We start from the raw sequence: 12,726 nt of genomic DNA on the forward strand, positions 1-12,726 counted from the left end.
CTCAGAGCTTGCTTTCTAACTAAAGCTATAGCAACAAACCACTTCCTTTTTTACACATAGCTCCTAAAATTATCTCTCCACCTCTCCTCCCCTCCGTATCTCTGCCCACCTTACAGAAAACTACGTATCAGCCCCATGATGAGCCTGTGTGTAGGAGGAGATCTCAGGGACAGTCGCACCTCAGGATCTGCTCTGAACCTGCTGATGATCTTTATCTGCACAAACTATTTCCACCAGCTGCTACCAGCTGGGGCAGGAGAGATCAGTATGTAGGAGGGAAAAGGGGAACTGGCAGGAGGCCGTCCTGCGGATCTTACTTATATAGTACAGGGAAAAGAAAAGGCACAGAAGGACTGGAAAGGATTATCTCAGTTGGAGCTGGAAGCCCCATCCCAACAGGTTTTTCTTCATGGAGATGCCAGATTGCTGGAAGGCTGTCATATAAAAAGGCAGAGTTTCCATGGCCTATCACCTCATCTCTCTCAGGGCAGGGAATGGAAAAATCTTTGGGTCTGCTTTGGCACCATCACATCCCTGCCTCACACTAACATAAAGAGCAAACCCAAGTGCTTCCTCCGTGCAAAAAGGGAGAAGACCATTTCACATCGCACACAGCAATGCTGGAATGCAGCCGCTCCTGCCCAAGATTGGAAATCACAAGCAAGTAGCCAGCATGTTGCACAGAAGTGTCAGATGGGGAAATGAGGGCTCTCTTACTACCTTGTGCTCTCTACTACCTTGTGTTCTCAGCAATACAAACCAGACACCAGTTCCAAGCAAACCCAACCAGGAAGCATCCAGGTGTTAATGAAAACACAAAGCATCATATGCCCTGCACTCACAGCCAGGTCCTACATCCTCTATGAAGCCTGGAATGCCCACACTTGAAGGACATGCAGCCTTGGGGGGCTGTGAGCTCTCATGTGTGCCAACATACATGTAGCTGACCTCAGAGACATCCCAAAACTCACTTACGGACAACCCAGAGACCCTGGAGGCTCTGCCCTCCACCGATGGAGAGGTCCTACCCAAGATGCTCACCAGACAGGCTGTTTCACAAGGAGCGTGACCCTACCTGTGTAGCCAGCAAGGGCAGCAGCAGGAATGACAGGCTTGTCCTTGTTCATATCGGCCCGATCTCGAACATAGTCCTTGAAGGTGCCCTTGGGCTTGTGGTTGGACAGGGTGGCAGGGTAGTCCTCTGAGTCAAAGCTGTCGTAGGAAGGGACACGCTGCAGGCTCTGGAAGGAGGACTGGCTGCTCCAGGACTGCGTCAGGCGGTCGCAGCTGTCGTAGCTCTCTATGCTCTCGAAGGAGTCCTGGCCACCCAGTTTACCTGGCGAGAAGGAAGAGAGTGTGAGATGTGCCTAGCCAGCGCAGGGATGCTCTGGCTTGCTATGGCCAGAAGGATGCTTCACCTGCTTGCTGCACAAGCAAAACAGCAACCAGGCAATGATACTGGAATGGTTTGGGTTGCAAGGGACCTTGAAGTTTATCCAGTCCCAACCCCCTGCCACAGGCAAGGACACCTTCCACTAGAATAGGTTGCTCCAAGCCCCTGTGTCCAACCTGGCCTTGAACACTGCCAGGGATGGGGCAGCCACAGCTTCTCTGGGCACCCTGTACCAGCACCTCACAGGGAAGAACTTCTGCCTAATATCTAATCTAAATCTACCATTTTTCAGCTTAAAGCTATTGTTCTGAATGCTCTGTGGGGAACAGCCCCAGCTACGCTTCATCTCCAAAGAAACTCAAAGTACAGCCTGAAACCGGGATACCTGTATTATCTTGTAATTCAGAGCTGGCCTATCTGAGCCCCAGGCAGCAGAGCAAGGCGGAGAGACTGTGAAAAAACCCAAAGTCCTGACTTCTCAACCCAAGACCAATGCCTAGGGATAAGTGGAAATCACCCTCTATTTCAAAAAGGCAATGGCAGAGAAATAACCCACTTCAGACAGATATACAAGGCTCAGTTCAAGTGCCTGAATATGGGCACTCCAGGACCTCTTGCTCTTGCTGCTGAAAGCTCTGGGTCTCCAATGAGTCCCATCCGCCAGCACTGGACACCCAGCTTCTTCACTTTTGATGCTTCCTACAAAGCCCTACAGCAGCCTTTTATTGCCATATGTTACGACCAGCTTCCACCCCAACAAATCAACAAACAGCAGCAGATTTGATGGAGGAGGAGAGCAAAAGGCTGAGAGCTCAAACAGTTCTTTCTCCAGTTCTGGTAAGGTGAGCACAGCTGGGTTGTATCAAGGCTACTCTCTGGGATATTTTTAGTACAGAGCAGAACACAAGAGGCCAGATCCTCAGTAGTGCTATGCTGCTTTACACCCACTAGAGACAGCGTAAGTATACCCTCTGTACTTAAAACAGAGAGCTAAAATAGGCTCCAAAGAACAAACTGAAATTGTTCTCTCTGATCTCCCGTATGCTGCTGATTGCTCAACATCTTTACTGACAAACTCAGAGCGTAACAGGATCATTCAAGTTCAGTAATTTCCCAAACCGGGCTAAAAACAGCTGCTGGGATTGTGCAAGAACTCCTGGAGAAATTTCCATTGGCAAAGCCACCCGCAGCCTGGGCCCACAGAGTAAATCCCAGAGGAATGGGAACGTGGAAGGATGCTGGCATGCTCCCCCAAATACTTGTGCTGTAGTTTGAAGAGCACTTGCTCTGGGAAGGCTCAACTATAGCAGGCTCTGCACTGATTGCTGGCTCAGGACCATGTGAAGTTGGGATTCATTGGCTTAATTCTGCTGGTAAGTCTTTGAAAATACACCTAATTTGACTTAGCTGGAAAAATGAGGAGGAACTCACAGGTTTGGCAGCTACACCTTCCAACCAGACGCCCTCACTGATAAGGCAGAGGGAAACAGCTCCCTTGGGACCCCAGAATTAACTCCTGAAGCCCACACAAAGGAAGGCAAAAGGTGACCATCTGGAAAACCTTCATCTTGAACATCAAACTGATGAAGAGCTTGACTTGCTGGCAGACTAACCTTAACCTTTTAATACAGTTGAAGGTAAAGATGCAGGTAAAAATTAATTAACTGGACTCTGCTTTATATTAAGGATTTATGCCACCCAAAGGCCCTTTCACATGGCTGAGGGGCAGGTTAGTGTAAGCATGGCCACAGCCTGTTGCATTTCTTCAGTCACTATCGGTATGTGTTAAAGTGTTTGTTAACGCCAGGGGCCCTTGGTCCCCAGTGCTGAGTTTAGGGCTCTTTCTCTCCTCCTCTGGAGCCTTTTTAGGCTTGCCAGTGAGACCAGCCTGAAGGTGCAATTGCAAAAGCATGCCTGAACAATTGCATTTTGATGAGAATCATTATGAAATCACCTATGTTAAAGAAAAGGTCAAGAAAAGGGAAAGAAACTGATGAAAGAGCCAGAAAAACAAGCCCAGAAAGAGAAGCTTACCTAAAATTATAACACTACTGCCCTTGTATTGTCCAAGTCATCTCTCATACATTAACACTGAGCCAGCAGCAGAAGCAGAGGTAATAATACAAATAACTTTCCTGTCATTAGCTCTCCCAGCTTGGGAGAAGAATGAGGAACTTAAAACAAGCTCCACTAAGCACACATATGCAGTGCAGACCTGCACAGGGGCTCTGGCTTGCACAGGGAGCCAAAACATCCTCAGCTCTCAGAGCTGAATGAATGGGTTTATATGTTCAACATCAAATCTGGCTCACAGCAACACGTTACTATAATGAATGTGAGGCATGGGGACACCTGGATTCTATTCAGGCCATGATGGCAAGCAGGTCACATCTCTTCCCTGTGCCTCAGGTTCCCTACCTGGAATCGGGAGATAATGATATCCCTTTGTAAGCGACTTTGAGCTCTATGGATTAAACTTTGCCTTTGAATATAAACCAGAAGCCAGATCCTCAGCCTTGTGTTAATGACAAAGTAGTCGGGCATCTGGGCCCCATGTGTACAGAATTTAATAACATTAATTGAAAAGGTATTTGGGCTCAGACCCTCAGAAGTGTTTAGGTGTTTAAACCCCATCATCTCAAACAGGAATCATGTACCTATAACTCTTTGGAGATGTAGGGTTGTAGCACAAGGATTCAGGGGGTCCCTTCAGCTCTGTTGCAGACTCAACCCATGACATCTGCATCTCCTAACAAAGCACAGGGCTTGGGTTCATCAGAACAGATTATTAGTTCAAGCAAGCAGCCATCAAAATCAATGGAGATCATGGATAAAGACTTTGGATCATCAAATGTAAAACCCTTCAAGGCCTGATAAGAACTTATGGAAGAATTTGTGGGGCTTTGCCTGGTCTCCTAGGAAATGTGATTTATACCAGCACACAGCAGCCTGTCCTCCCTAATAACCTTAGAGCCTATTTCAGCTTCACTTGAGTTTGACATCAAAGTACAGAGCCAGAAATGCCACATTTCTGCAGATGTTGTAAAAACAGGCAGCAGGGTAGAGAAAAGAAAGAACTCCTTCATGTTTTCCCTGGAGAGAAAGGCAGGGAGGGCTTTAAGCCATCTGGGAGTTCACTTGTAAGACATATATGGGAAATGGCTTTGTTACTGCCACTGCATGGCTCCCTTGATGCCCCAAAGCACCATTTCCCACAGAAGGGAAAGCAGCACTTAGGTTGATATAGGTAGAGTAGCAAGAACCCAAGAAAACCCTGGAAGATACCCAACTTTACCTCGACTGGCACGTCCCATGCACATGTTATCTGGCGTTACCACTTCTTGCTTGATCGTGAAGTAGTCTGTCTGCAGGGAATCCGTCTGCACTGGGTCACGCAGGATGACCGAGGGATAGTCGTTCTCGTACTTGAGGGACAGGAGCTCTTCCGAGCTGATGGGATGGAGGGTCTGGTAGGACTCTGTGATGAAGCTGGGCTCAGAGAACTCAGAGGGAGGCACACACTGTGCATGCTCAATGCCATAGCCTGTTGGCAGAATAGGAGTGTTAGAAAGCAACCCAAACAGCTCAGGGAAACCAGAACGCTGCTTGCTCCCCCTCAGCACAGTGAGATTTGACGTCTCGAGTGCAAAAGGAAACTACCCTTGGGTATAAAATACCTGGCACAACTGGGCACTAATACTGAGGAAGGTTTCTAAAAGCTACAGATAGATAGTGTCTTATCAATGCAGCAAGTTAAAGAATAAGGCATCCTTAACCAGCATCAATGTGCATTACAACAAACTCCTCTTGGGCAAGCTGCTAGTGGGGAAAAGCTGGAAAAATCAAAGAGTGTAGCCTCAGCAAAGGAGACAAAATGCAAAGAAGTCTCACTGATGATCGCAATACATGAGTCACTTCCAGAGTCACCTCTTCTCTCAGGCCAAAGCCTGGAATCCCTATTTAAGGGACTTTGGGTTTTCTGGCTGGTTCATGAAATACAGATTTCAAATGCCCTTAAGGAACACCTCCAAAACAATGGCAATGGGAAGTGCAGGAGTCCAAATTGATGGTTCAGCCCTTTCCTTGCTAGGCTCCCACCTCGCAATCCAGAATGAAGCCTTGTTCTCCCCCGTTCCTGCCCTTTTTTAGTAAGTTTTTTAAAAATCCCTGTTTTTCTGGAATGTTGAGGTCACTTTTCAGCGCTTCCAAAGTCAGACTGTGTCATCTCAATGTAGGCACCAAAGTAACACAGATGGCTTGTAAATAAACCAAGAACACCATCAGGAAAGACAAAGTCACGCACTTCACATGCTCTGCCATGACAGAGCAACATGGTGCAGTCCTCATGTGATGCAGTCGGATCTCTAACAGGTGACACTTTCATGGCTAGAAAAACACCAGAATGATACTGATAATTGTGACTTACTAATTAAGTAGTCTGAAGTATAGCGGGACTCTGGGTATGTTGTGTTCACTCCGTTTGCTGGGTACGGTTTTACCTCTTCTGCAAAGAGGAAAGGAAGGAAATGTCACATGTCCGTAGGCACATCATGCTGCGCAAGGCTTGCTGTAACAGACAGAGCTCTGAACTTCCTAAAATGCTTCTTTCTGGGTTATGCTGGAATGTCCAAAGGAACAGAAATGAGCTAGGAGCTGAAATGCTGCCCAAACAAGTGTGTGATGTACTTGGGGTCCTCTGAGAATTCTTGCTGCAGGAAGGCCTGGATTTAAACCAAACCAAACAGCAACAACTTTCTCAACCAGAGGCTCCAGGTAGTTCTGAAATACAAGTTGCATCATTTCCTTGCTTGCCTTAATTTCTGTTGTCTTTCATTCTCTTGAGGATTGCTTATCACACATGTAGGAGCACAAGCAATAACTCCACCATACAAGGACAGTTGTTGAAGAAACCCCTGTTTCTAGAACAACAGCATGCGAGTGGGTAATGCAAAATCAGCTCCTATGACCCAAAACAATACTAATTCCCAGCCTACTCAGCACCTTTTACCTTGCACCTGAAGCAGGCAGAAGATGCCATGCCAGAAAAAGCTCTGCCACACCGTCCATCACCCAACTCCTGATACAGACCTCGCTGTGTATATATGGGCAGCACACAGAATGTTACCTTTCTACAGGCATAAATCACTGAGAAAGAGCAGGTAGCACATCAAGCATAGATTCCCCACTTTCCATGCCTTTTTCCGAGCACTCTGGTTGTCCTGGGAAAGCAAATTCAGTGCCAAGCCCATGTAAAAGCCACATTGCTGCTCCCCTGACCAGTTTTTCCATTAGCACCTTACTCATTCCAGCACGGTATGTGGGCTGAGATACCAGCATGGGAGACTTTCTTCTCTTTGCAGAGGGTAACCAAAATAAAACACACACACACAGAGACCACTCCGGGTTATGTTTATTTCCGCTGAGGCTGAAGAGAAGCGAACCGAAGATAACGCACGTTCACTTGCAAGGAGCCTAATTTTGTCCCTCTCTCCTGGGGATTGCAGGGTGGAAAATATTCCCTAACAAAAGGAGGGTTTGTGCAAACAGAGACCTAATGAGAAACGCTCTTCTCCACTCCCCACAGTGTCTGCCAAGGGGCAGGGTGGGTGACCACAGAGAAAAGAGAGCGACCTTCGGCTATGCTTACAGTCAAGTGGAGGGCACTGCTGACTGCTGGTAACTGAACAGGTTATTTTAGGAAGAAATTTGGGAAAAATAAGCCTGAAAATACCCAAATCCATGCAGGGAAAAGTCACCCATCTGCTGCCTTTTTTAAACCCTGTGGTACATGAGTCACTCTCAGAAAGCGCTCACAAGGGAGGCATGTTAGCAAGGTCACAGCCTGTCCCTGCGCAACCTGATGCTACAGGTAAAGACAAGCATTGTGGGGTTAACCACCAGTCCCAACATCAGCACCCCCAAGTGATGATGGTGGGTAGCTGGGGAAGACGGAATAGTTGGGGTTATCAAGTTGGACCCTGACTCCATGGTTAAGCCTGGGGAAACCTTAATCTCTTCATGCTTTCTGGACCTGCTTGAGTGAGTCCAGAGGAGGCCACAAAGATGCTTTGGGGGCTGGAGCACCTCTGCTATGGAGATAGGAAACAAGATGCCTACTTTAATATGAAACTACAGCTCCAAGCTCATCTCCATGCCCCGGGAATCTGCAGGAAGCAGCTGCAAACCCAGCTCTGATACCTCCAGTGGTAGGAGTGGTACAAACAGTGAAGTGTTTGTACAGTGGTACAAACAAATGAAGAAGTACGACCAGCAGGTCGAAGGAGGTGATCCTGCCCCTCTACTCCGCTCTTGTGAGACCTCACCTGGAGCATTGTGTGCAGTTCTGGTGTCCTTAACATAAAAAGGACATGGAACTGTTGGAACAAGTCCAGAGGAGGCCACGAGGATGATCAGGGACTGGAGCACCTCCCGTATGAAGACAGGCTGAGGAAGTTGGGGCTGCTCAGCCTGGAGAAGAGAAGGCTGCGTGGAGACCTCATAGCAGCCTTCCAGTATCTGAAGGGGGCCTATAGGGATGCTGGGGAGGGACTCTTTGTCAGGGACTGTAGTGACAGGACAAGGGGTAACGGGTTAAAACTGAAACAGGGGAAGTTTAGATTGGATATAAGGAGGAAATTCTTTCCTGTTAGGGTGGTGAGGCACTGGAACGGGTTGTCCAGGGAGGCTGTGAGTGCTCCATCCCTGGCAGTGTTCAAGGCCAGGCTGGACAGAGCCTTGGGTGGGATGGTTTAGTGTGAGGTGTCCCTGCCCATGGCAGGGGGGTTGGAACTGGATGATCTTGAGGTCCTTTCCAACCCAAACTCTTCTATGATTCTATGATTCTAAGGGTTGTGCGAAGGCAGAGGTGCACTCCAAGCAATGGCTCATAACAAGGAGAAATTGGATTGACCACAACATTTTGCTTTGTTTAGTTAAGCTGCTTGCTGTTGATACAAGCACTTAATAAAAAATAGGCAAAATGAGAAGAAGAGAACAGATACAGAGTCAAAGAGCAGAATAACAGCCTGTCATACGCAGGGCCTGGGAAGAACCGTGTTTACTTTCTGCAAACCACAGGTAGCAGTAAAATTAGTACTCAGCAATTAACATCCATTTGTCAATGGTTTCCTGGAAGGCATAACTTTGTTCCCCCTCCCCTTCCTGACAAGCACACAAGGTTGGTCTGACAGTGCAAGGGATGTTCCAGGAAAGCAAATAGCTCTGCATAGAAAGGAGCCCTGATTTGCTGCTGCCCCTGCTCATGGCTCACGGCTAAAGGTGTTAAGCTCTTCTCCTGCTCTTTAGAAGCCGTCCCAGGCTGAGTGCTGCTCAGCGTGAAAATCGACACTCAAAATCCATGTGTGGTGCGTGTCCCCCCCAAATCACTGAAAATTAATGCCCTTGATGCTGTCACGCAGGGACTGGCAGAGGTGGCTTTTCCTGTGGGGAAAACACCATCTGGGACATGAAACAAAGCAAAGCAGCTTCCAATCACAGCTGGGAAATGAGGGTGGGATTTCGGTGGCATTGTTGTACCCAGCTCTACTGGAGGAAGTAGTAAAACTCACAACAGGAGCTGCATGAGCCAAGGAAGAATGCTTTGGAAAATCCCACTGTTGTTTCCAGGCAGGCAGAGTGCCCCTGCCCGCTGCGGATTCCTGCCAAGCACCCGGCACTAACACTCTTCCTCTTTCAAGCAGTGCCAGGACTTGCATTGCCTGCTACCGGTTGGGATGCCCATCTGAAATCCTACTGGGAAGCTGGCCTTTGAAAGCTGCATTGACTGGGATCAAAGCCCAAGGTGAAGACCTCACCGCAGAGTCACACTGCGAGCCAAGGTCTTTGGAAAGGCCCAAAATCAGCTAGCCAGGATGGTGCAGTCATTTACCCTGGGGACTCCAGGACTCACCTTTCTGCAGGATCTCCAGATGTTCCCAAAGGATGTCTCCCACAAAGTCAGGTGCTAGCTCCAGGAAGCATTCCTTGCCCAGGGCACAGAGGGCAGCTCCGTTCATGCAGAACTTCTGGAAATCCACTCCCTTTAGGCTGAACTCATTCACTGCCCACATCACCCAGTCCCGCACGTGCGTCTCCGTCCACTGCTGGGGATCTGCAACAAGGAGCGGGTAGAAGAGATGCATTAGTGAGCAACCACAAGCCATTTCCACAGGAGAACAGGATACAGATGGTGCTACTGCTGCATTGCATGGCCTCGTCCTACAGAGATTGGCAGTGCATTGGCATAAGGGTAAAATGTGGTGGGGGAACATCATTCCCACAGTTTGGATCAGCCCTATCACAGATATATTTCATACAAGGAAGGAGTTTGGATTTGTTTGGGACTTTCAAAAATCCCACCAGTTCTCTGACCCCTTCTCCCACACCATTTGGGAGAAATGGACAGGCTCCATTTCTGCCTGTCATCAGGCTCTATTAAAAGGCTTCCTGCTGCTTCTCCATAGAGATCCCTTGCAAATGGAAGTCTTTGGAGCTGCCTCCAAAGCAGCAAAGGTGCAGGAGCAGAAGTTAACGGGACAGGCAGGCACAATTGGTCACATAGGTGTAGTGTGCAAGTGGTAGGAGGACACAGTCTCTGTGGCTGCTCAGTGGGAAACTATGTCTTACCTTTGGGGATTCCCAGCCGCTGCTGCTCTTTGGCGAAGCCACTGAAGGTGGCTTTCAAGGCCTGAGACATCATTTCTTTGCTGCTGGGAGTTAATAAAGGCACATCCGCACATTCCATATCTGAAAGAGGCAGGAGAGAAAATCAGCCATAAGGACACAGGGCTGGGAAAGATGACAGCAGTTGTGCTGACCACTGAACTGTCAGAATAACAAGGAAATCCTGTTTTCTTCTGGAATTTTCACACCTAAATCACTCTAATCCAACACATAAACTCTGCAAGTCCATGAGCAGGCTTCTGAAACACAAGAAGGAGAATCCTGAGCTTATAGTAAGCCCGCACTGAAGCTGGGTGACATGGTGTGCATGGTCTCCCTGTAATCTAACCATGAATGGGCTACTGGAAATTTGACACAGTGATAAAGACCTTTCCAGACATCATCCTACTGGGCTTCATCATCTAAGGTAGCATCTAGAGCCTGGAAGATAGCTGAGCAGCTCCAGACACCAGGGAAGGTAGAGTCCTAGACCAGTGTGAAGGAGAAAGCAGGAAGAAAAGCATCTTTGAACTACTGCTGCACATCTGGGCACCCCACTCCAAAGGAAAGCAAAAGGAAAACACTCATTTTAAAGCAGCCTTGGAAAAAGTAAGCTGACAGCAGGCCGGGGCAGGATGAAGAACCGGCAGAAAACCCATTCGAGAAGGGAGGGAAAACAAAGAGCTGGAAAATCCCACATTAGCACAGAGTTACATCATGCACAGCCCATGGTACAGAGCAATGCGTTTCGGGGTGAGTCACTGAACAACGCTGAGCCACCCCCATGGGAGAGCATGGAGCCAAGAGCCGGGCCTTGGAGTACGTCCTGATGAGAAGCAAAGCTCTTCCTTTTTTTTTTTTCCCTTTTTCCAATTCATGTGGAAGGAGGGGGGTGTTTGCAGCCAAAGAGTTTCATACAAGCAACCATCTGAAGGAAAACCCTCCTCCATCTGAGTCACCAGGTTGGATGGGGCTTGGAGCAACCTGCTCTAGTGGAAGGTGTCCCTCCCCATGGCAGGGGGTTGGAACTGGATGAGCTTTAAGGTCCCTTCCAACACAAACCAGTCTGGGATTCTGGGATTCCCAGTCTGGGCTTCTTGCTTCACTCAGGTCCTCCTTAGCCAAACTCAGAGGCATCATTTAAAGTCCAAATAGTATCATCAGATGGATGCACCAAATGCGATTCCACTGCTAAGCCAAATTCCCCCCCTTTATATACAGCTCCCCCTAAAGTTAGTTACCAAGGCACAGAAGGAACTGCACTAGTATCAGAATTCCCAACACCAAGCCTCTCGGGACCCGATTCCTCCCCCTAACCTCATCACATAAATCAAGGATTGCCTGCCACAGTGGAAGTATCAGGACCTCCGAAAGCAAATAATGCACTGAAAGGCTATTTGGCAAATTACACTTCATTATTTACTGGATTTGGCTGTAGAGGGCATGGAAAAACGAGCAGCCACCCTCGCTATCTCTGTTCTCCATCTGCCGCGCTGAGATAACACTGGGAGAAAGTGGTTCAGTGCCCCTTTCCCTTCATCCTCATGTTACATTTTAATGCTTTGCTTTTCCCTGCTCTGTGGTTACAGAGACCACCCAGGAATCTGCTCCCCTCCATTGGCTGGCTAAACAGCAGTTCCCTGCTCCCGGGTGCTATGGGAAGATGAGTCAAAGTTGGGTTTAAAGAACATTTCTAACCCCAGTTTGAACACTGAATCGCAAAAACCTATATGGAGGTGGTCTCCTTATACAAGCAGCAGGGCAAGGTGAGGTTTACTTATGACACAAGTAAATACCTCTCATGGCCCCCCCCCCCCATCCTCTCCATCAGGATTCAGGTTGGGTTTGTACATACCCAGTGAATCAGTTTTTCAGTAGCGGGGGACAAGGTTTCGGTTTGGTAAGGTGAACGCTGAGCTCTGCACAAACACCGTGTCAAAACAGGGAAGACTTAAAAGTGATTCCCAGAGAGAGGTCACCAGAGAAGCAAACAGTCTTGTTTTCAAGTTGAAAATGCAAAGCGCCACAAGAGGGTTTCTATTTAGACACCAAAATAAACCAGAATGTCCATTGCAAGGCTTCTTCTCCAAATAACGTTGTACTCGGCTTTTGAAACATCATCTCCTCTTTTTCCTGTTAGATCACAGCTACCAGTTACCATTTCTTCAGAAGACAAAACAGCCCCAAAGCCCCAAGCCTGTAAATGCTTGCAGAAGCCTTATTTGAGTCAGCAGTGTCCCATGTAGATAGAAAAGCTCCTATGTGTCAAACGAAATGTGTTTGTAAAGCCCTCTGTAAGTGTCTGTGGACCTGGAAGAGATGGCAGGGATGGAGTTTTTAACCTGAATTTTGCCTCTGCTGGTTTTGAGACTTTACATAATTTACTTACGTATTTACTGGATTTACTTCAGTGTCATCTTCTTTGTGAATCCCTGTGGGGCCAGGGAGCACAATGGGCTTTACCTGGCTCTGCCTGATGCAGCTTTGCTGGGTACAGGGGAGTTACTGCCTGGGGAGGAGAATTAAGCCCTGGTGATGTCTTCCAGCACCACCAGAGAAGCCCTTCAGCCTTCAGTTTGGGATGCCTAAAGGTCAGAGTGAAGCAGCCTTTCTGTAACAAAAGCCACCGGGCTCAGGTCCCCGGTTTCAGCTTTCGCCACCATCTGAAACCT

At 48.1% G+C, this 12,726-nt stretch overlaps 1 protein-coding gene across 4 annotated transcripts in view; it reads right to left on the reverse strand.

The window, feature by feature from the left end:
• ETS1 (ETS proto-oncogene 1, transcription factor) overlaps positions 1–12,726 on the reverse strand; it is a 68,276-nt gene that overhangs the window by 9,477 nt on the left and 46,073 nt on the right. For all 4 annotated transcript variants that reach the window (XM_065696915.1, XM_065696916.1, XM_065696914.1 and 1 more), the window contains 5 exons: positions 10,019–10,138; positions 9,303–9,503; positions 5,820–5,897; positions 4,689–4,937; positions 1,076–1,336 (listed from right to left, as the gene is read on the reverse strand). In XM_065696915.1, coding sequence (XP_065552987.1) covers positions 1,076–1,336; positions 4,689–4,937; positions 5,820–5,897; positions 9,303–9,503; positions 10,019–10,138 — 909 coding nt within the window. The remainder of the gene's footprint in view (positions 1–1,075; positions 1,337–4,688; positions 4,938–5,819; positions 5,898–9,302; positions 9,504–10,018; positions 10,139–12,726) is intronic.

Source organism: Lathamus discolor, chromosome 17 (genome assembly GCF_037157495.1).
Source record: "Lathamus discolor isolate bLatDis1 chromosome 17, bLatDis1.hap1, whole genome shotgun sequence".
Classification (NCBI taxonomy): domain Eukaryota; kingdom Metazoa; phylum Chordata; class Aves; order Psittaciformes; family Psittacidae; genus Lathamus; species Lathamus discolor.